The 25142-nt window shown below is 34.0% G+C and overlaps 2 protein-coding genes and 1 non-coding gene across 5 annotated transcripts in view; 2 read left to right on the forward strand and 1 right to left on the reverse strand.

Annotated features, from left to right (window-relative positions):
- Positions 1-19772, forward strand: part of LOC125808474 (uncharacterized) — a 62749-nt gene extending 42977 nt beyond the window's left edge. For 2 of the 3 annotated variants that reach the window (XM_049488177.1, XM_049488176.1), the window contains exons 2-3: positions 19203-19524; positions 19609-19772. In XM_049488177.1, the coding sequence (XP_049344134.1) occupies positions 19203-19524; positions 19609-19625 (339 nt within the window). In that variant the 3' untranslated portion in view covers positions 19626-19772. Of the gene's footprint in view, positions 1-12157; positions 12162-19202; positions 19525-19608 lie in introns of those variants that run through there. The other variant, XM_049488179.1, reaches the window with a different exon arrangement.
- Positions 994-16935, reverse strand: LOC125808445 (guanylyl cyclase 1). The gene is made up of 10 exons (XM_049488146.1): positions 16892-16935; positions 16410-16595; positions 16144-16268; positions 14633-14744; positions 13526-13600; positions 6915-7003; positions 6729-6787; positions 5828-5900; positions 2004-2079; positions 994-1315 (listed from the first exon to the last, which is right to left on the reverse strand). Exons 2-10 carry the CDS (start codon positions 16572-16574, stop codon positions 1241-1243), a joined length of 849 nt encoding a protein of 282 aa, XP_049344103.1. The 5' UTR covers positions 16575-16595; positions 16892-16935; the 3' UTR covers positions 994-1240.
- Positions 17060-17131, forward strand: TRNAD-GUC (transfer RNA aspartic acid (anticodon GUC)). Its single transcript has one exon. It is a non-coding gene; the product is annotated as a tRNA-Asp (tRNA).
- Positions 19773-25142: the final 5370 nt, after the last annotated feature.

The following is a 25142-nucleotide window of genomic DNA, read 5'->3' on the forward strand; positions in this document are numbered from 1 at the left end:
TCCTTACTTATTTACAATCTAGTCCCTCTTCTAGAATTCTCTACTACTAGTTTAGAGAATTTTAAAGCTTTCTAAGATATTTTCTAAGACTTTCTAAAGTCTTCTAAGAAAAGATCTAGGGAATTCTAGAGTCTTCCACTAATCTCTTCATAACTCTAGATTCTTCCCCCTTATTTTTATGCCAAATTTGAAGGGCAAAGTGGTGGGTCATGACAATATGATATGTATGGTATGATTGAACTAATTACTTTGAAAGAGTGAGTAAATATAGTATGATTATGCCCCCTTGGAGTACATATATTTGTATGATGTAAAACTGGGCATCTCTTTTGAATGGTCGAGGGACTTGATGGTTAGAATTGGGTGACTTAGTGATTTCAATACATCAAAAATAAGCTCGAACCTCATTCAACTTCGTGTTTATATCGTTTTGAGTGATTAAGTCTCAAGAAATTTAAATGAACCCTCTTATGAAAACAACATTCATGAATTTGAGGTCATGATTAATAATCTCAGTTACTGCAATAAAATGAATGACAATGAGGTCATGATTAATAAACTCAGTTACCGCAATAAAATGAATGTCAATAGTCTGTTAGATTACTTGAGTGAAAGTGACACATGTTCAGAGGTCCAGAATTTAGAAGAAATTGTGGTTTCCTTCGGAGAAAACAATAGTGATGATGAAGTTGAAGACGATACAATACCTTTGGAACCAATTACGTATAACTCACGGCATAAGGAAGCATATATCACGTCTTGAACTCTTCACAATTTTGTTGGTGCAATTTGAGAAGACAACTAAGGATTTTTTTGATGCAATAAGAAACGTTAGAGATAAACTTCAACTAGATTTAAATTTTAACAAAAAACAAAAGACACTAGAATCATATTTAACCGAATTGTCTTAAATATTTTTGTAATTTTAAAAATTATTAGTTTATAATATTAATGGGATCATATATATTTATATGTGGATATTCTAAAAACAGTTATAATATTCACACGTATATATTAATTGAATATATTCTCAATTCAGGAACAAATTCACAAGGTATTTATGTCAATCATCAAGAGCACAGAGTCTTTCCGTTTCCACTTGCATCGAGGAGACCCTAGCTTTCTTAAAAATTCTTACTATAAGGATTCTTTGAAAATCCCCTATATGTTCATGCTGCTATTGCCTAACTTAAAGAATACACACAACAACAAAACGGAATATAAATTGATCAGTTTACTTTTAGAGTAACTGCGTTAAACAATGATCACCATGATCATGATGGCTGCATTTAGCCTCCTCTCTTTCTACACGGATCTGCATTCAAGAGATCAAAACTTAAGAATATCATCGATATATCTTCAACATTTGAATTCCAAAAAAACAAGGGAAAAGAAGAGCAAACTGTAGAATACCACTTCCTTTCTTAGCAGGTTATAATCATATTTGATTAAAACTTTCATAACCTTACGGGGTATAAGGGAAAGACTTGAGTAGATAGCTAGTCATATACCAAAAGAATGATAAACATCTTTATCATTATCATGCATCCAGTAGTTTAGGGGTATTGCAAAATCAGCTGTATGTTCTGAGATTTCATTTGTTCTTCTTACTTTATTAAAGCTCTTGTAATATTTTATACATTTTTTACTTCTTTATCAAATGATCCAATCCAAAGTAGTTAGCTAGCTAGTGTCCACACAGGAATGAGTCTTCCCCATAAAGTTACAAGCCAGGAAAAACTGATTATCACAAATCTCGGAATGCCCCTTTACTATATCTTGTTTTCCTGATCAAAACAATAAATAGATGCCTTATGACAATGGATGCTCTTGCAAACCAAATACCTAGAGTGACTTTGATTGCATAGTCATCAATAATTTAATAAAGTGTCAGATTAAATAAAATGATACTAAAACAGGTATCTCAATCAGCAACAAGTATGAGTAGATGGGCCTTCATTCTTTCATGTCACAAGAAAAATTGGAAAAACAGCTTAATTTACCAGTAGAAGATCCTCATCAGTTCCGAAGGATTTGCGGGCCTTTTCTAAACACTTTGAGGTGACCCTTCCATATTTCCTGCATAAGATTTTCAAACTTAATGCAATTATAAACTAACTGGATTCTCAAACAACCTAAAGCAGAATCCTAAAACTCAAAAAATAAAAAGTTGGTTTCTTTGAAGAAGGAATTTTTTTCATTTTATCATAGATAAAATTTGCTACTCTTTTTAGATAATGGTAACATTTCATTATTAAAAAAAACACATAAGGTGATGGTAAAGAAAACAAAATGCATACTTCCAAAAGTAAATCAGAGTATTACAATCCCCTTGATCTAACAAAAACATAAAGGGATTATGTAACTTCGAGTATGGATTCACTATCATTTGCAGGACATACTTTACTCCAAAAAAAAAAGAAAGTAATATACAGTTCTGTTTAACTCTCTGTGTGGAGTTATTTGTATTGTCAAAGCATCCAGAGTTTCTTTCCTTTCAAACTATCAACCAAATGCAAGCTGGGATGAGTTGCCACCATTTAATACCATCAACTACTCCATTCCAACATCTCAAGATGTTTACTGTCTTAGACCCATTCATTTTGGTCATACACAAGAACATGTGCCATAGTTGAGCTGTGACAACATAATGTAGAAACAAATGAGAGAATTGTCTTTCACCTTTTTTTTCATACAGGTGACATCTGGAACTCAACAGGTAACCCCTCCTCATTTAATTTCTCTTGAGTTAGACATGCTTTTCTAGACACTAACCATACAAAATATTAAACCTTAGAGGGTGCATTTACTTTTCGAATCAGCTTCCATGGCCATCCCGTCACCTCATGGCAAGTACCCATCAAAATACTATAAGCTGATTTTACTGAGAAAATTTTGGAGCTTGAACCTTTCCATACCAGAGAATCCTCACATACTGTTTAACCTTGAACCTGCTCCAGTTGATCTAGCAGTCCAGCAACACTGTTCACTTCCCAATCATTTAGCCATCTTCTGAGGTTTCGATTCCAGCTTTGGTGTGTCTCGTCTCTTCCACTGTGGCTTGAAGATTTGTTGCTAGAAGATATAGGTCAGGATATTGGTATTTTAGAGGGCCACATCCTATCCAGTTATCATCCCAAAAGGCAGCCCTCCTACCATTTCCTAGCTGAATTTCTGTGTTGCTAAAAAAACAAGGCCATAGTGTAGAGATTGATTTCCAATTGCTTACACCATAGGGGAATTTCACCACCTTTGTGCACCACTGGGAGACTTTTTCATACTTAAAATCAATTACCTTCCTCCATAAAGTCTGGTGCTAATTATTCCATCTCCACAGCCACTTAAGTAAGAGACTTTCGTTGCGTTGCCTCAAATTTCTGATGCCTAAACCGCCATGTGCTTTGCTTGAGATGGCCGTCTTCCAGTTTACCAAGTGAATAGCTTTTTGTTTCCTTGTCAAATGAAATTCCTTCTGAGAGTGTCCAACCTTCTTTCCACCTTGACTGATAGAGGGAAAAGGGATATCACATAAGTTGGAAGAGAATCCAACACTATTTACTAGGACCACTCTGCCTCCAAGCGAGAGATATCGAGTCTTCCACTTAGACAGTCTCTTAACACACCATCTATCAATCACACCATCCCATATCTCCAGTGCTTTGTTTTTGGCCCCCAGTTCTAGGCCAAGATAGGCAGTTGGCAGACTACCAACTTCACATGCCAAGGACCTGCCAACCTATGAATCTAAGGTACCATTATTGATAAGAAAGATCAGATTTTTCCTCCAATTGACATGTAGCCTGAGACTTCTTCAAAGACGGTAAGAATCAGTCTAATATGTCTCAGTTGATCAACTTCAGCATCGAACAGAATCAGAGAGTCATCTGCATATAGCAGATGAGAAATATCCATCCCAATCCAGCTTTGTTGGATGCCATAAAACCCCTAATCCATCTATTTGCCTTAGCTTTCTGAATCGCGCTATTAAGTGATAAAATTTGCTACTCACTTTCCTACTACACCACCAAATTAAGAATAAATTTCTTGGGTGGATAAATCAAATCACAAAGACAAGGAAAATAACAAGTTTAAGTCTAGATTCTGAAGAAGAGTTCTATTCAAACAAACAAAATACTCCTTCATCCTTAAGGTAAATCATACATCTTCTAGAACAGTCATAGAAAAGATACAGGAATATCCAGGTGGAAATTGAGAGATTTCATGTTCTCTTACCTAGTATATTAATAGCTGTCATGGACCTTCAAATGAAGTATATCTGCTCAATAAAACCATGCAACATGTATGTGTTCCCTCAGAAATGACTTAGAGCAACCCAATAGACTTAACAGTTTGGTGTGTCGGATGAAACATTGAAGAAATGTCAAATTAACTCTCCTGCTACAGTCTACTATCCCAACATTTTGACAGGGCTAGGACTAAGAGAAATTCCACCTCCTCACCCTATAGCCCAGTCAAGGATGATTTGAGCTAATTCTAACTAACTGCTTTGGTGCGAAACTGGCCAGATGAGTTAAGCCTTCTATTTTCCAACTACTCTTTAGTACATGCCTTGGTAACTCTCAGAGGCTGTAGCCCAGTCAAGGATGATTTGAACTAATTCTAACTAACTGCTTGGTGCAAAACTAGCCAGATGAGTTAAGCCTTCTATTTTCCAACTACTCTTTAGTACATGCCTTAGTAACTAAAATCAGTACACACTATAATGTTCCTCTAGCTACTCCAAAGCTTCCATGAATTGTGTCAGTCATCTCTATGTAAATGGATATATACAAAGCTCAGGAGACTCACGTTGCTGGATATCATGGCTGGAATATAGGAGACAATTGTAAGTATTTAGGACCACTTCAGAAGATCATCTCTTTGAAAAAAGATATTTATCTGGTGGACCTTCCCCATCCAAGTTAACATATCGTATATCACTATCCTCTGTTTGTCAGGTGATCTTTGGACTTTGCACTGATCTGCTCTGTATTCCTTAGGATGTCCTATAAAATGCCAAATCAACCTCATTTAAACATCCTATCACAAACTCGACAACCTCCATGAAAATCATACCTTTAGGAGAAAAAAAAACAGAAAACTTTAAATGTTTCACGACTTGTTTTCCCTGAGTTTTAGGAATTATCTCCCCCTTGTTGGAGAAAACCCCTTTCCTATTCAGTACCATACCAACCACCAAAACATAAACATGTTCAGTAGGCGTGCATGCCTTTTGATGTCTCTGTCTTGTCCATGTCTCTATGTTACCAGTTGTGCTCTCTACTCTACAATAATAAACTAAATAACTTGCCTCAGCCCATATGAAATCCAAGTAACATGAGCATTGATATCTTAATAGAGACATCCACCGACAAACAAAATTAAAAATAACTCCTTCATCTTCCACTTTTTTTTTTTTTAATGACAAGGGAAACCCGCAGCCGCTACCCTTTGGGTGCACACAGGGTAAAACCCCCGCTCCTATGCAATAGCTCGCAAACCACATAGGAGAGGTAACCCGCACTAGGCATGCCCGGTGCGACGAGCTTGACCTAGAAGGCAAACCCCTTGCTTTCGCTGGCAAGGGGTTTCGAACTTGAGACCTCCAACATGGAAGTCCCAAGCCCAAACCACTGGGCCACCTTCATCTTCCACTTTTATGATGAAAAATATCATGAAATGGAAATGCATGAAAGTTAAAATAGTCATTATTAGTACTGGCAAGATCTTCTATCAGGAAAGGTCCTTTTGTAAGTTCCTTGTTAATTTCATGGTGAAAAGACGAGATGATTTTTTGTTGACGCAGCAAAAGGTAACTAGGAAAAACCTTGAACTGGCAGGATCACGAATCTCAAACTCATCTGCGTCAGTGTCATAGCCACAGATGACAATATAATGACCTGTCCAAACATGATTCAGAAAACAGGATTCTATTAATCATGCAATAACTCAAAGAGGACGGAGGTCCATTAGATTAGTACTCAGATCAGAAATGTATTTTGTAGTCAATCATTTCATTGTCTGACTTAACTGGCTTTCTAATTGATTAAGCCTATATGCCACTTAATGATGCCATATGAATGCCAAGACAGTCCAATGACACTTTAGCAAACAGAAAAGGTGGGAGTTTCTGTTCATCAGCAAACCAATAAGTTGAAAGATAAGAAACAACATGTACTACATTTCCCCATGCTAGTGACGCTTAGAAGGATAGAATTTACACAAAAATAGAAGTCTTCCCATCATGAAAATATCAGTTGGCAACTAACGAAATGATAATTTTGTACCTTTACTAAGATATAAACAATGTTTTATTAGTGAACTTTCTAATAGTTGTCAATAATTGTTTCAAGCTTCTGAGTTATTTAGTTTCATCTTTCAACATTGAATTTCCTAATATTTAAGAATTATCACCCCAGGTTTGAATAAACTTACATACCTGATTTAGAAAAAATTTGCATGTAATCGATATGTTATTTATGGCATACTTATGAGTTTATATGACCTTCCAAAAAATACTAATTCTCCTGTTAAACTAGTTCTATATACAAATGAGGATGAAAAGAGATTAAAGGAATCTGGACATTTTTCAATGAAGCTATCTGTTTGTCAATTCATGTCATAATACAAGCAAGCATTTTGACCTCCCAAATGCTTTTTTAGCTAGAGTCCACTCTACTTGAAAAGTTACACCACATATGAGGAGAAGGAATGAAGAACCTTCTCACCAGTATAGTTTGGGGTGTCGATGCATAAATCTGAAGCACAAACATCTAGCCAAGAATGACTGCAGAAAAGTTCATATATGTAAGACAAAAATCTGACTGATCTCTCCCTCTCTCTCTTGTGTATGGTGACGAAGGAAGATATAAGGGAAGGTAAAAAGTGAAATTAATAAAAGATGAACATTATACCTTAATTTGTACTGATCAACTAAAGTAATCGCAAGAAAATTTCCAGACAAGATCAGTAAAGAGATCTCTTCACTGCTGATTGATCTGCACTGGAAAAGGAGGATGTTTATGTATAATATCATAGGATGATAAACATAGAGCTATAGTTAGCAAATTAAGATCCTGAACCTGTAGATTGAGAAAATAAAAGCAGTGCAAATTCAACAAAGTTAGAGTTGACACTACACAAGTTGCTTACAAACAAGAGCATAGAGAAGTACTATTTAAATAAGGGAGTTCACAAACTGTGATGAACACTAGTCACAAAATCAAATAATTAGTTCACACCAATTCTCAATAAGGTCACACCCTGTGGCCAAGGCTTTCCGAGACTTGCCACTACAAGGAAGAAGAATAGTCTGATGATATACTCCACACCAATCCTGTGGCCCCAAACTGACCCCACAACAAGTAAGGATCGATTTGTCAATCAATCTATGCCTCAGGCTTAAACAAGCAAGTTGGTATCAGCTCTATGAATCCTCTATTATCGTTTCGAGCTATAGGATGTCAAACAATGAACCTATTGTAAGTGTAACCGTAACAATTAAGACTGAATCCCAACTAGCACTACTAAAAAACTACCGAAAATCAACGGCCAAATGTGATAGACTGCGTCACTTTTTTGGTCAAAATCGACGAAAAAGCGGCACAGTCACTTCCTTCGCTTTTCAAAAAGTGACGGACAACGTCACTCCAAAATGACGAACTGTGTTGGCGTCACTTTTCTGCAGAAAAAAATGCATAAAAGCGACGAACAAAAAGACCCTGTCCGTCGTTTTTCTGCAATATTTTTGACAGCAGATAGCCCACCCGCAAATAAATTCAGTCCATATCAAATAAGAAACATAATACACAAAATATATAATAACAAACTTAATTAAACATTCAAAAACACTAAAATCATATAAAGACTTTAAAATAAGTACAAAATTCTAAAGTATTCACTAATTAAAGAAATGTTAGCTAAGGGGTGGATTCTATGTATTCATCTTCATCATTGTCATCGGTAGGAGAAGAACCTTTAGAAGAATGGGAAGCAGTAGGCCGACGAGCGAGGTTGAGCGCTTGTTCTTTGATTTGCTCAATGGTTTGGTTCAACAATTCTTTTTGCCTCAGACGCTGCCAATGCACGTGTAAGTTCTACAATTCGCTCCGACATAGCTGCTATCTGAACACCATCAAGTGTCTCGGCTTAGCGTGACGATCCAATACCTTATTGGAGTCGTCGTACATCGCTCCGAGAGCCCATCCCATAGATTATTCCCTTGTGTCTCCCAACCATTTTTTCAGCCAAATTTGAGTGGACTCTTCAGGCGTGAGCTGGACCGAATCGCCCATGTCAAGCATGTGCCACTCATACTCTCTCAGCATATTAAAAATAAAAGTTAGCATCAACATATATATATGCACTATTTATCTTAAAATTTTAAATTAAATAACTTAGATAAATTTGTTCGGTCCTTTCTTCCACCGACTCATTTCGCTTCTTCTTCAAATGAGTCCTCTTGAAAACCTCATTACGAAGCGGAGTGCGTCCCAATTCTTTTTCCTACAAATAATATTTAACCAACTAATTTATTTAAAAGTATTTAGTAGAAGTTAAAATTTAGACAACTTACCACCTCCCTCGTAATTGTTTCAACGCTCTTTGCACCTCCGGTGGGCAATGAGCCATCCTTAAGACTATTTCTAGTTTGTTTAGACACAACCTTGAATTCATCTGTATTCCAATGCCAACACAAATCCTCAAAAACATTTGGTAAGAGTCGGGTGCATCATTATCCCGGCTTTCCTTAGCCAGCTAGAATATCTCGCGCTGGTCTTCCTCTCAAATGTGACCGCAATGACTATATTGTACTTTGGCTTCCAAGTACACATCGTCTAAAAAAAGAGTAGTGTTAGATAATGAATAAAGTAAAGTATATTAAACTTAACTAAAAAAATATATAACTAAACATATATATATACCTTAAATTCATTAAACATCATATGCCATATTCTGTTTGGAATCTCACCCCAAGAGTGATACGCCTCTGTATAGAGCCTTCTAACACTCTCCTACAAAGCCTTGACAACATCCTTTGAAGGATGCCCACCTGCAAGACCATAATAAACATGTTAGTTCATGAATACTATATTAATGTAGAAGAAATAAATAAAATAAGGAAATTAATAAATAACAAAACAAACTTACGACGATCCATCCAGCTCAATCATCACTCTACCAAGTCTGTCGCTTTATCCAGCTGCTAGCATATCATGCTCCTCATCAAGTATAGCAACAGGTGGAGGTGAATGTGATACTCCAAGATATACATAACATTGAGTCAATAGAGGAGTAGCATATGACTCAGTACGGGAATCTCTAAGTCTCATGCCAGATAGGTGAGGAAATATAGCTGTGGGAGATGGGAGTACCAGATGATATTATTTCTTGATAAAGGTTGTGGTCGATGATAAAGCTCTGTAGGTAAGATAGTGTAGCGACATGGAGGCAAGGACTGCGAAGAAAAAATAAGCGCCACATGGTCGACAATACTAACTATGATATGTTAAGGGATCCGTAGTCCCAAATGGAACAACATATATATATGTGTATTAGTATTACAAGGCTCTGGCGCAGAAGAAAGAAGTACTAGGATATCCTCAGGAAGGTCTATTGAGATCCTGAGGTTATCCCAAGACTTCTTTCTTCTACACCGGAGTCGCGTAATACTGATACACATATATATGTTAATTCATTTGGTGTTACGGATCCCTTAGCATATCGTAGTCACTACTGTCGACCACGTGGCATTTCATCTTCGCAGTCCTTGCCACCACGTCACTACACTATCTTACCTACAGAGGTTTACCGTCGACCACAACCCTTATTAACAAATAGGATATCATATGGTACTCCATCTCCCACAGCTACATCTCCTCACCTATCTGGCATGAGACTTAGAGATTCCAGTACTGTGTCAGATGCTATGGATGTTGCTCCTTCATTGACCCAGCGTTATGTACATCCTGGAGTATCACATTCACCTCCACCTGCTGCTACACCCGATGAGGAACATGATACATTTGAGCTAGCAATTGGGCAGAGGGACAAACTTGGTAAGAGTGATGATTGAGTCGGATTGATCATCGTAAGTTTGTTTTGATATCTATTAATTTCTTTTATTTTATTTATTTCTACTACACTAATATATTCATGAACTAACATCTATACTATGTGTCTTCATGTTGTTAGGGCTCTATAGGAGAATATTAGGAGGCTTTATATAGAGGCCAATCACTCTTGGGGCGAGATTCCAAACAGGATACAACAGACAATGTTTAATGAATTTAAGGTATATATATATATGTATAGTTATATATTTTTTAGCTAAGTTTAATATTTTTAGTATACTTTACTTTATTCATTATTTAATATTAATCTTTTTTTAGACTGTGTACTTAGAAGCTGAAGTACAATATAGTCATTGCGACCATATTTGAGGGGAAGGTCAACGTGAGATTGTCTAGCTGGCCAAAGAGAGTCAGGGATAATGACACACCTGGACCTTGGCTCTTCCCAAATGTTTTTGAGGATTTGCGTCAATATTGGAACACGGATGAATTCAAGGTTGTGTTTGAACAAGCCATAAAACCTAGAAACAGTCTTAAGGGTGGCTTGTTGCACAACAAAGGTGCAAAGAGTGTTGGAACAATTACGAGGGAGATGGTAAGTTTTCGAAATTTTAACTTCTAATTCATACTTTTAAATAAATTAGTTGGTTAAATAATATTTGATTAATATTGTCTAAAATTCTTTTTTTATTTATAGGAAAAAGAATGGGGTGAACTCCCCTTCATAATGAGGTTTTCAAGAGGACTCATGTGAAGAAGAAGTTTAATAAGTCGGATCCGGATGAGTTGGTGGAAGAAAGGACCGAACAAACTTATGTAAGTTATTTAATTTATAATTTTAAGATAAAGAGTGCATATATATATGTGTGTGTGTGTGTGTGCAGAGAGAGTATGAGCGCCACGTGCTTGACATGGGCAATTTGGTTCAGCTCATGCTTAAAGAATCCTCTCAAATTGGACTAAAAAGTGGTAGAGGGGACACAAAAGAAAAGAATTTATGGAATGGGCTCTCGGAACAATGTACGACGACTCCAATTAGGTCTAGAAGGTATTGGATCGTTAGGCCAAGCCAAGGCACTTGACGGTGTTCAGATAGCTGCTATGTCAGAGCAAATGGCAGAATTTACACGTGCATTGGCAGCGTCTAAGGCAAAAAGAGTTGCTGAGCAAAAAAGCATGAACCAAACCGTTGAGCAAATCAAAAAATAAGCACTCAACCTCGCTCATCTACCTACTACATCCCATGCTTCTCAAGGGTCCTCTCCTACTGATGACACCGACAACAGTGATGAAGATGAATACATGGAATCCACCCCTTAACTAGCGTTCCTTTAATTAGTGAACATTTTAGAATTTTGTACTAATTTTGAAAGACTTTATAAGTCTTTAAATTATGATTTTAGTGTTTATGAATATTTAATTAAGTTTGTTATTATATATTTTGTGTATAATGTTTCTTGTTTGATATGTTATGAATGGGCTTAATTGAATTTTATCTGCAGGTGGGCAGCAAAAACTGTCAATTTTTTATGTCAAAAATGTTGCAGAAAAGTGATGGACTGGATCCTTTTGTTTGTCGCTTTTATGCATTTTTTTTAAAAAAATCTAGAAAATCAACGTAGTCCTCGCTTTGTTCTTCATTGTTCTTCATATTGAAGAACAAAGCGATGGACAGCGTCACTTGTTTCAAAAAAAAATAAAAAATCAACCAACCCAAACGACATTGTTCGTCGTTTTGGAGTGACGTTGTCCGTTGCTTTTTAAAAAGGACAAAAGTGATGAAAGTGACTATGTCGCTTTTTCGTCAATTTTGACCAAAAAGGCAACGCAATCTGTCGTTTTTTAAGTAATGACACCTGCTCTCCATAGGAGTTTGGATTCGACATGTTTCCTTTTATCACCTCATGTCATCAAAGTGTAACACTTACAATGTGGAGGTCTATGTAGGGCACGGATAAACCATCTCACGTTACCTTTTCTCATCATACAACCTCAAAATGGCACCACCTGAAGGCCCTACGAACGGTTCCAGATTCACCATCATCACTTCAACTAGAAGGCCCCATCCTGTATGAGTGATTTGCAGGAATGACCTTCAAAAGGGGTGGTCTTGAACTTTTGACCGCGCTTAACAATTTTTAATTTTTTTATGAAATGACCTCGCTTAAGAAAATCCAATGGACAAAACTTTTGTTGCCCATTGGACATAAGTTGTGAGCATAAATTTTGCCTTGGGCAACAAAAGCTTTGCCCACTGGATTCTTTTTAAGTTAAGGTTATTTTCAACAAATTTTGTCAAGCCCGCCCTTTATCGTATCTCATTTATACATCCTATAGGGTACCCTGGCCCTAATGTTGTTACCTTTCTCCAAAAAAAAAAAAGAAGGCACCCTAGCCTGTATCTGCAAAAGATTGTTCTTCAGCCAAGAATAGTAACAAAACAAATGTATAGGCTTCCTTTTGTATGCATATCATACCTATGTAAGTGTTTATATACAAAAAAAACATACCCTACTCCCTATGTCAGTACTCCCTCCGTCCCAAATTATGTGATGTAGTTTCGACCGGACACAAAGCTTTTAAGAAATATGGGAAGACTTTGCAATGATTCAAAACTATCCCTAAAATAAATGAATTTCTAGATAAAAAAAAGTACACCTTTGTGGACTTCCTGCCAAATAAGTGGGACCCAAAATGGGTAAACTGTTGATAGTGTCATTAAATATTTGTCAAATAAGGAAATGTGTCATTCTTTTTTGGACCGACTAAAAAGAAAAGTGTGTCACATATATTAGGATAGAGGGAATATCATGATAGTGGGGCTAGAGAGAGTAAGCTGATAAGTTAGCATTCATGCTCTCAAATTCATCTTTGTAGCTTTTATTTGAAACAGAAGACATGCTTCATCTAATACAATAATAAGCGAGACCAAAACCACAAAAGTGAACACATTTATTCATTTATGTAATTATGCTTTCAAAAAAACAAATCCCGGTTTCTATTATGACAGGGCTAGTTTAAGTCTCTAAGACTAAGAAAATGACACTAGCTATCCCTTCAGGAAAAGTTATACTTTCTTAAAGCCACAATTCATGTTTACCAATAAAGAGCAAATCATGTAGCACTTTACGTCCAGTAATGTTCATCTTTGGCTTATAACAACAAATGGTTTAAAAAAAGATGATTACATTTTTCTCTCATCTCTACTTAGTTTTAACTTTGCAAGCCAACACTGTTAAATGCCAACTAGTTTTGTAAGTATTCTTTTATTAGTAAAGAATAATATCATTGATTTCCACCATTATGAACTAGTTCTTTACATATTACAAACAGGAAGCTCAAATCTCCTGATTCTTAACACTTGTAGTAAATCCAAAACTAATTCAGATGAAATTGGTTATATTTTAGCAACCCTGCAAAATATCAACTATTGACTGGAAATAAATTGCTACCTCTATACTTATTCCAGCATCACGTGCTTTTTGAAATAGCATATCCACTCGGACAAGATCATTGGGCAGTTGCTCCTGCAAATATTCTACGTTGTGAGCTTTACAGAGGCAGAAAAAAGGAAACCAAATTTCACAGAGCAAGCCACCACCACAAGCAGGCTTCATATCTTTCCTGACATCAGCCTCAATAGCTTCACATATATCATGTTTTTAGTTGCTATAACTCCTGCTTTTGTACCAAATCAACACAACTTATAACACTACATATGCAAAGAGCGAAAAGAATAAAAAGAAGCCAAAAATAGAAGATTAGATGGTTTTACGTAGTAAATGTGACATGAACGTCCTGATGTACTTGATATACAAATAGAGAAGTTAGAGTGGAATGAGATTGAAGTGAAATTTTTATGAAACACAAATTTCGAAAATTAATAAATGAAATCATGGAAAGAGCCATCTCTATCAGGTTATGATAGTTCTTTCATCACATAGATCTTAATTCTACACTCGTCAGAGAGTAAACATCAACATATTGTCTATAACTTACGTTTTTCCACACATTGATATTTTATATGAGTGTTAGCAATTGAGGACGTTAGAAGCACATAACATGCAATTTGACATTTTTGACATACAGAGAACTGACAATCTAGAGGATATAAGAAAATATCTGGATCTTAATTGAAAAAAAACAATCAGCATAATATATAAACAGACACTCAAACTTGGCCTCAGCTGACAAGTAAACACCCCAACTCTGAGTATGAATATCTAGACACCTCCACTCGTCTCTCCACTCGTCTCCACTGTCAGTTGAATACTCCAACTTACAAAATGACCTAGACACATCCAAAAAAAAAAAAAAAAAAACCTAGACACATCCAAAATTTATTCAGCGTTGGGGTGTCCATGCCAAGTTTGAGTGTCTGTTTATGTATTATGCCAAAACATTATGGTATTAAGTTGCTGACATGTCAGGAGTGGATCAACCTAATTCACATTTTGCTAGGTCAGTGGCATCATTTCAAACTGAATGTCAATGTGAGAGTGAGCAATTTACAGTGTGAAATCTCTTATCTACAAATCTTTTATGAGAAAGGACAATACCTTGTAAAATGTCTCCACAGAAAAACTTGGATTTGCACCTAATGTTACTGTGAAGTAGGAAAAACTGACAGCAAACTTCTTCAATAAATACGCCAGATCAACAGTCCAAATACTGGAAAAAATGAAAGCAACAGTGATTATATTTGAAAATCATCTCATCTTGGTCATATAAGAGGTAGATGATAGTTTCCTTTGATCCCATTCAATCCAGCAGAAAATTCAAGTGAAAACTGTGATATACCAATGACAAAATAAATAGAGGTACTGAATAATCAGAGAATAAGATGAATTATACCAGAACCTTGATTTTCAATAAATTTCTTAGTCAACTATTATGCTCACATAGCAAAATTTGCAGCAGGGAAAACAAGTGACCAGAAAAATTTTGAGGCTACAATATTATAATATTACTTTTGAATGAATAAATACCACTAACTAGTTCCTATTTAAGAAACATAAGGGATATTTTACTAAGAATTATCAGTCAGTTCAATCTCTAGAATGAAAAGTTCACCTGCTGCAATTTGGTGGTGTGTCTCGACAGAAAGAAACGCATGTTATTGAAGATGGAAAGAGTACAATCATTAATGTCAAAAAACAAATATATTTTTTTGCTTAGCTTTTGGTGCAACATGGCAGATGTACATGCTTTAGGCAAATCATGCAACAACAACAATAACAACAACATACCCAATGAAATCCCATGAGTGAGGTCTAGGGAAGGGAGAATGTGCACAAACCTTACCACTACCTTTGTGGAGGTAGAGAGGTTGTTTCCAAAAGACCCTCAAAAATCATGTATGACAAGTAAATATTGGAGATACCATGACACAATATACAGGGATTAGAAGAATTTATTTTCCTGGAATGATATGATTAAACAGGCAGAATCTTTCATTCTAAAGTTCGTAGGTACAGGGGAATTAGGTTTTTTTGCCTCCGAAAATATCATAAAGGCATACTATATTCATTTAATAGAAATATCAGCAATGAAATTCTGCATACATCTAGTTCACTTATTTCTAATTTATCATCACTCTCTCATGTTGGCACCTAAACAAAAGTGTGAAAGCATTGGCTGACTACAAGGGAGTATTTAATACTGTGGAGATCCAAAACTTTCAGCGGAACATCCAAGAAAAAATGATGCATAGAAGAATCCCACATCAGTTTATACAAAACATTGAAAATAAAACAAATTCCTATTGGGAACATCCTTTTCTCGTTTTTGTACAGTACCTATAATCGACATCCTAAGAATGTTATAAGTGAATACTTCAACTTTGACCAACACTTATTGAGAAGGTGGGAATTCTCAAAGCAATGAATGATACAAGGATCAGCTTCTTACTTCTCGAGCGAACAAAAAAAGATAATAGTAAAAACAGATAAACAAAGAGATGGAATGAATATAGATACTAAAGGCTAATATCACATGACAACAGAGCGAAACGGTAGGGGCATTAGATAAAGGAATATCATCAAATACTCATAGCACTTTGAAGTAGTACCTCGTAGTGCAGCAGAACTCTTGTAGCTCTTGCATGTTACCATCCTTGATTCCAAGAAACCTCAAAACCATCAGAACACAAGCAAGACCGCAGTCCCACGAATGTAATTGGTTTATATGTGGAACCTAGAGTAACAAACACAGCGTATTTTTAACAAGCAAAATTCAGGATATATTAAGAAGACTCACTAGATTTTACACAAACACCAAGTAGTACTGAGATTCAAATTTTCATATCAGCGTAGGAAAAAAGGAACATTGACTCACATCGACAAAGTATGAGCCGGACACTGTGCCATGGAATTCATCTCGACCCAATGATTGTTTTAAGAGCAAGGATTCTACCAAACTTAAATGGTCTGTTCCTGATTCTTCGGTGTTATCTTCTTCTGTTCCCAAAAACTTGCTCAATAGAACAAATAATGGCCACATCTGAGATAGTTTGTTAAGTCCCTAAACAATCAAATCGAATTTCTAATTTATGAATTATCTCTTCAATCATCATAAAAGCCATGAACCAGAAATGGCCATACCAAAATTGATAAACCAAAACATTCATTAATAAACACCAAGATGTTTCCACTTGATTAATCCAATCGAAACACCAATTTATGATAATCGTTTACAAATATATTGATTAAATTTGACCATCATGTCGACATCTACCACACATCAAATAATTACAAGACCATATTATATTTGTAGATAATGGAATATACTACAAAAATTGACGAAAAAAAAAAAAGTACCTTTTGATGAGGCGTTGACACAGAAAGAATTGTTGTAAGAAATAAAGAGAAGCCTCTTTGTCTGATCTTTCTCGGTGTCAGGGTTATGTCGTCGCTCTTTTCTTCTGGATTTTCTCACGTACTCGTCATTTAAATTATTTATTTTATGGAGGGATTTACTAACAACTGGTCGTTGTAGTATAGTGGTAAGTATTCCCGCCTGTCACGCGGGTGACCCGGGTTCGATCCCCGGCAACGGCGAATTTTCTTTTTTCCTATCATCCTTTTTGAGAAATGACATTTTCTCCTCTTCTTTCTTTTTTTCCAATTATGATTAGGAAAGAATTTCCATATTTTTTCAATGTATAATCCACTACTTTTTATCTAGGAGCTATAATTTATTGGATTATGAAAAAACTGTCTTTTAAGATTTATATAAGCTTTAAAATACACTTTTTTTTAAAAGTAAATCGCATAGTTATTTTCTTGAATAAATGAATTTGGATTAATAGATTTTTATTTTCTTTAGAAATGAGCTTAAGGTATAAAGTTTACTAGCCTATTAGAGATGAAGAAAAAGTAATTAAAGTATTAAAGATTATAAATATATTGTATATAATTTATTAGTTTGGTTCAAAAAATATTTCGATATATTTTTAATAAAACCAACTATTATGGATTTTTTTAAATTTATAATCAAACCCAAACAACTATAAATTTATTTAATTAATTTATGATTTTTCATTGAAAAATCATTTGAAGAATTTTAATTAAATCGTGAATACCCTAGCTGGTGATACTAATCTTTCACCTCTTTCAAACGTTGTAGATAAAAATGGCCCCACATATATTACTGCTCTCCATTCACCTACTAATTATTGTCTTATTGCGTTCACCATCTGAATTTTGAGGGGTTTCGAGGGTTATGTTATCCATCATTTATCCAAAAGAGGTAAGGACAGTGATGTAAAAAAAGTATATACTTTACATTTAATGTCATAATTTTCTTTTTTTAAATAGTGGGAAAAATTTGGATAGGCAAAGGAAATTATAAAATGAGGAACGAAACTCTCATCAGCACAAATAAAATTAAGATGTTATTTATATTTATCATTTATTTAATGTGTTTTTTAATTATTTTATATATATTTTTTTTTAAAAAATATAATAATAAAAAGTAGACTTTAAGTTATTCCTTAAATATTATTTTTAAGGATGTGTCATAACTCATACCCTAACAAACTATACAGGGAGTGCATATTATTAGCTTACATCTTGATACTTGCCAATAAAGCTGTCAAAATGAGCTGGCACAATCCAACCCTAACAGGCTAGAGAGTTAAATGAGTTAGGATAGGGTGATCGTTTTAATTAAAGGGTCTATAAAATATATAGCAGTCTAATCCAGTCTTATGCGGGCCATGGGTTGGGACGGGTTGGCCCTTCAACTAAAAAATGAACAATATTACTCTCTTAGAAAGAGTATCTAAGAGTATCGAACGTTGACGTCTATGAACACGACATCAATACGTATAAATTTTCATTTATGAATCACACACTTCGGTAAATACTTACAAAAATAAATTTATTAATCACACACTTTGGTAAATACTTACAAAAATACATAATAGTCAACGTAAGATTTAGCGGAAAAATGTTGATCATTCCACCATTCCTCCCACAAAACTAGCTAGTTTAAAAGACTTGATTTTTTTTATTTTTTAAAATATTTATTGATAAAAACTTTACAAATAAAACACTACTAAAAATATATATAAAAAATATTTTTATATATTTATAACCCACGGGCTGGCTTCTGAGGCTTGCGGGTTGGGCCTAAGAGGCTAGCAGGTCAAATGAGGCTGGGCTAAAAAGCCTCGTTTCTAAATAGGCCAAAAATATTAGGCCCAACCCCACTTAATTCGAGGATTAGATTTTACTGAAATTCCATTGAAAAATATGATGAATCTTGTTCCTATTATAACTTATTACATTTTTATATGTTAATGGAGTAAGCATTTGAATCATTATTGTTGCATTATATTAATTGAAAATTGTTTTAATTAAGTGTCATGTTTTTCCAATGTGAACACCTCTTAATGCATCTCAAATGATGGCAATGTTGATAATGAATTAATTTGCTTTTGACAAAGCACCTACATCATTTCATTATATATAAAAATAGAGTATGCTTTAATGCCTCCTCCACTATAGTATTTTGTGGATTTCACGTGTCAACGTTAGCTTAACAACATGTTCAATATAAATTTAGACCATAGAAGGGCAATAGCAACGTATAACTTGTAAGGAAACAAAAATTACTTGCAGCAATATGAACTACTTGTTGTGTGTTGTTGGATTTGTTGTGCTACTGGCCATTGCTGGAGCTGATGGTGCTGGTGAATGCGGGAGAAACTCTCCAGATATGGAAGCCATGAAACTGATTCCTTGCGCGGAAGCAGCATCGGATGAGAATGCATCCGTTTCAAGGAGTTGTTGTTTACAGATACAAAAATTGGGACAGAACCCGAAATGTCTCTGTGCTGTTATGCTCTCAAATACTGCTAAAAGCTCTGGAGCTAATCCTGAAGTTGCCATAACCATCCCCAAGCGTTGTAACCTAGCCAATCGTCCCGTTGGCTATAAGTGTGGACGTATGTTCTTAATTCTCATAAAATTATTTCATATCTCTAATATATACATATGCTAATTAGTCTTCATATTGTCATGTTTTGCAGCTTACACACTGCCTTGAAGACTACACGATATGTTACTATGTTATGTACCTATGTGTTTGGTGGCAATACGTACTATGTTCTTCAGTTATTGTGGATTAACTTATAATCAGATCATGTCATGTATCATTTCTGATTAGCATAAATAATATTTTGTGTTCTCTCTTCTTCAGTGAAGATGATTGATTCTCTTATCCTTTTCATCAGTGATTTGCGGCTTTTCTTATTAATTATAAAAAATATATTATCTTCTTAGTTTTCTGTAAAGCTAAAAATATTTTGAATTATATACATGACACACCGTTAATCATTTGAGTACCATTATAGTATATCCGGAAAAAGGTCAAATATACCATTTAATTTCTAAAAATAGTATGCACATATTCTTTGCTATACACACTTAGCGCAATATTAATATTTTCTTCATTTCTATTTAATCTTTTACCTAAAATTAAAAAAACTCACCTAATTATCTATTTATCTTTACTGATCGGATTAAAAAGTCCTGACCCACATCTTTACAGAGTATTCTCTAAGCAAATCCAATTCAATTTTCATGGTGAAAAATTTATTCAGCTGGAGAAACCCATTTCATGTCTTAAAAAATCTTTTGACAAAGATAAAAAATAAGAGAAAGAAAAGAAGTATGTAGTATGTATCCACTGGGCTTCACAATATATACATGTTATTTATCTTCACATCTCTCTTTTACGGTGCTCGACCATAGATTACAAATTAAAATTTCTATTTTTGCTCATCCCTGCCGAGTAAACGCTACGCCCTACAGTGCTACTCAATCACAACGGCCACTCAATATTTATACGTTCGATTTGAGGATAAAGTACAATGTTGGAATGTTCAAAGGGATGTTCCTCTAGTGACCGTCGATACTCTGCCGGAGTTTCCAACATTGCACTGGTTTAAGGAGATGACACACCGTGGAGTATAGGATGTCGGCTTCGTTGCTGTATCATGAAAATGGGACAAAGCAACGAGAGGTACGATGTTAGGGTTTTGGGTTGGTGGCAGAGGCGGAGCTAGGTGGGGTTCATGGGTTCGGACTTTGGACGAACCACTGGCTTTTTCATAGACCCTATATTTATATTAGAAAATTATATAAATATATGTATATAACATGTGAACCCCAAACAAAATTAATTTAAAACGTCAAAACTCCTAACAATGGCTCCGACTCGGGTGGTGGTGAATTGTAATAGTAAGGTCAAGGGGGTGGAGGTGAGTAAGCAAACGGTGGAGGTGGAAAATTTGGTGATGGAGGTGGAGAATTTGGTGGTGGAGGTTCTACTGATGTGTTATTCACTTTTTTGTACCTTTATTGGGTTAGGTTTTTTAATTTAGGTATTAAGTGGGTAAAATAGATGGATAGTTGGGTGGATTTTTTTAATTTTGAAAATAAATAAAATAAAATCAAATAAATTATTGAGATTGCACCATGTGTCTCTTCATTTGGCTTCCCGTAGTATATCTTGACTAACATATCAAAGGGTAAATACTTACCCCACTATGTTCACCAAATACAATAACATTGAAATTTTTAACTCTTATATATATATATTTTAAATGAAGTTTGTACAGCGTTAAAAGATATCGCTTTTTCAGTAGCGATTTTATCGTTTTGGTTTTAAAAATTGATATACTGTTTATGTTTTTTAGAGGAAAAAAATTGTTTTTTTTTGGCTCTGGACTCAACATTTGACCACATACCCTTGAATGATTTAGCTGCACACTTGAAAGATATCTCATAAAGTCACGGAAATTATTGGACAATTGATTTATATGGATCCTTCCAGTGTGAAAGCACATAGAAAAATGACATTGTCAAAAATTGAGAAGGTCAAATTTTCATCTTTTTCATCAAAAGAAACATCTCTTTTGAAGTTAGAATTTCTTCTCCTTTATACCTAACATACATAATACATGAAAGGATCTTTTCAAAATCATAAGATCTGAAAATTCTTAGCATAAACTTCTAGAAGATATTTTATTTATCTATAGAAATATATCCGTTCTATAAAAGCTCCAAAAGACGTTGATTATAAATGAGAAGATTGACTCAATAGAAAGACGAAAATGCATTCACATTTTTTAGGTTTCTGCATTTTGTATTTTTCCAAAAATTGATGTACTAATTGACCATGTCGTTAGTTTTCTAAAAAAAAAAAAAAATTAGATGCAGAAACAAGCAAATTTTGCGCATCTCACTTGCCAACTTAAAAAATAATTCAAGATACACCTACAAACCATCACTAATTGTTGTCAAATCAATTCTAAAATTAGCTACAACATAATAACTATCAATGAGAAACATCAAATTCAATAGAAATAATCCATCAAAGGATCCAAAAATAAAAGTCTACAAATATTATAATTTCTTGCTTCGACATTTGTGAAGAACATGTAAGTTGTTCGATCTGCTACAACATGATCTGAACATCATGATCAACTGACTTGGCCTGATGTAAAGACTCAATATCTTACAGTCCTGACTGAACATGTTGCACATAATTCATTGAAGGTAGACCATAGATGATAGACTCTATATATCTTTTTGTCCCCACCCTCTCCCCGTCACATGCTTGGTACACATTTGGTTAGCTCGATCGCTTAAGGCTTGCTGCGTACTCAGTCAAGTATCGTTGATAACCAGCCTGCATAATTATAATAAAAGTTACTAGTATACAGAGTCATATTATTACTTTATATATACTATTATTTTCAACTAACATAGGCTTGTTGAGCCCTTTGCTCAACTCAATCAATCGGATCTGACCCATTCTTCTGTTTATGTGGATTAATTGTTCGAAAGATCTCATCTTGACCTGCAAATTAAACTTAGTCAAAATTTATATAAACATATAAATAATTAAAAATGATGACTTATTTTATATGGTTAACTTAACTTTTAACAGACGAATGAAGCCAAACACACTTTCTTTCTTCTAAATATACTTGAATAGAAAATGTCTAATTAGAATATTTATTAAAAATTGAGGTGTTTAATTAGAACATGACTTAATTTCAGTATCCAATTGGAATATCCTAACAAGTCCACGAGACTAACTTTGTATTAAGCCAGATTTTTATATAAGAAAGTAATTTTACTTCTATCCAATTTGCACAATATATAGTTTGCATTCAATATATTTGAACCATCATGCATGGCATAATTTGCATGCTAGCTGATGTGCCACTCAAGTGTATGTATATGTATGTTGATTATGATCCTTCTTTCACGTAAAGAGAATATGAATGTGCAAATTCTAAGAATATGAAAATCCCGGTTTTATTCATTATATTCAAATTGTGTATAATCCACATTTTAAAGGTTTTACTAGAAATACAATTAAAAAGGCTATCTTTGATTATCAAGCTCAACATTTTCAATATCTTCGTTGTTTATTTTATTATAACAATTGTAAAATAGCTATTACTTCTGATATGGGCCATAGTGTAAATGGTAATGATTATTTCACAATTACTGCGCATTGGATTGATGAAAATTGGACTTTGCAAAAAAGAATTTTAGGTTATAAATGTTGTGAAATGCATAAAACCGGTAGTTATATAGCTCAAACAATTATAGATGTTTTGCAAAACTATGGAATTTGTGATAAAATAAGTAGTGTCACATTAGATAATGCTTCTAATAATAGTAATGCTGTTGAAATACTAAAACCGTCTCTTTGCCCTATTTATATTGATGGTTTTCATATTAGGTGTGCTGCACACATATATAATTTGATTGTTAGAGATGGTATAGCAATATATGACGATGGTTGCACAAAAGTTGAAACTGCATGTCATTTTATTTTTAAATGTCAAGTTAAGTCTAGACGTAGAAATTTTGAAAATCGTTGTCGTGAATTTAATCTTCCACCTAGAAAAATTCCAAAATCAGTGTGTACAAGATGGAATTCTTTATTTGAAATGCTTGAAGTTGCTTATGAATATAGGAAACCTTTACAAATGGTTTGGAATGCTCATAATTCAAATATGACATATAGACTTGATGATAATGATTGGAATGACATAAAAGAACTTATAGAATTCTTAAAAGTTTTTTATTTAACTACAAAAAAAATATCTGCACTTTATTATCCAACTATTTGCTCTGTTTTACCTAATATTTGTGCTATTTCTAATAAATTTTATAAATTTAAAAATAAACCAAGATTTGAACAATCTGTTAAGAAAATGATTGAAAAATTTAAAAAATATTTTATTCCTATTCCTCAAATTTATTTAACTGCTTGTTTGTTAAACCCACATTACAAAGATTAAGGTGCAGCACGAATGGTTGATAAAATATATTTTAATTTGGGTATTGATAGTGAAGATGATGAAACACCTAGTTGTCAAGATGTTAAAGATAGTATAAAAATTGAAGCTAGAAAATTGTACGACTTGTATAATAATTCTAATATAAGGAATGTAGTACATAACGAAGAGCCTCAAAGTTCTCGGAGTAGATATAATAATGAAGATGAAATTGATGATATGATAGATTGTATTATTGAACTTTCTCATAATGATAGAAATGATTTTGATGCATATATTAATCAAAATACAGAACCTACTACTATTGATCTTCTAGAATGGTGGAGCAATCGCGGCAAAGGATTTCCAAAACTACAACCGGTTGCTCGAGATGTGTTAGCTATTCAAGCATCTTCAGTAGCTTCGGAAGGCGCTTTTAGTGCAGCAAGATTTCAAATTGGAGAGCATAGATATTCATTAGCAGCAGATAGCTTGGAGATATCCGTACTATTTAGAGATTGGATTAATGGCGAGAGAAGGAGTTATGGTCGTCCACCTCTACCGACCAAATTTGAAAATGACGTTGATGAAATAATGCTAGATTTTAGTGATGACGGCATTGATGCAATGGAAGAACTAGCTAATCAACCAATTCCAGAGCATGTTACTAGAGAAATGTTAAATGATTTAAAAAAAGATTTCCTTGGTAGCATGAACTATTAAATTTAAATGTCTATTAGTATGAGTATAATAATTCGAGGTCTAATTCAAACAGAACCCTTCCTAGAAGGTGGCTGTGTAGATTAGATTTTTTAATACTCTACTAATATTTTGTAACTCAACTTGTACTATTTAATTAATATTAATAAAAGTATAGGCTATTCGCCTTAATTTTTTATTATTATTGTCTTCAAAAGTTTAAATTTAACTTTTAATGTGTGAAATTTAAACTTTTATAGTTTTAAAGTTTTAAATTTTCAAATTTTTAAAGTGTGAAATTTAAACTTTTATAGTTTTAAAGTTTGAATTTAAATTTTCAAACTTTTAAAATTTAAACTTTAAAGTGTGAAATTTAAATTTTTATAATTTTATAGTTTTAAAGTTTATAATTCAAATTTAAAATTTCTAACTTTTAAAGTGTGAATTGTGAAATTTAAACTTTTTATAGTTTTAAAGTTTGAAATTTGAATTTAAATTTTCAAACTTTTAAAGGGTGAAATTTAAACTTTTATAGTTTTAAAGTTTGAATTTAAATTTTC

Source organism: Solanum verrucosum, unplaced genomic scaffold (assembly GCF_900185275.1).
Source record: "Solanum verrucosum unplaced genomic scaffold, falcon-dt-bn FXZP01000112.1, whole genome shotgun sequence".
Taxonomy (NCBI): Eukaryota; Viridiplantae; Streptophyta; class Magnoliopsida; order Solanales; family Solanaceae; genus Solanum; species Solanum verrucosum.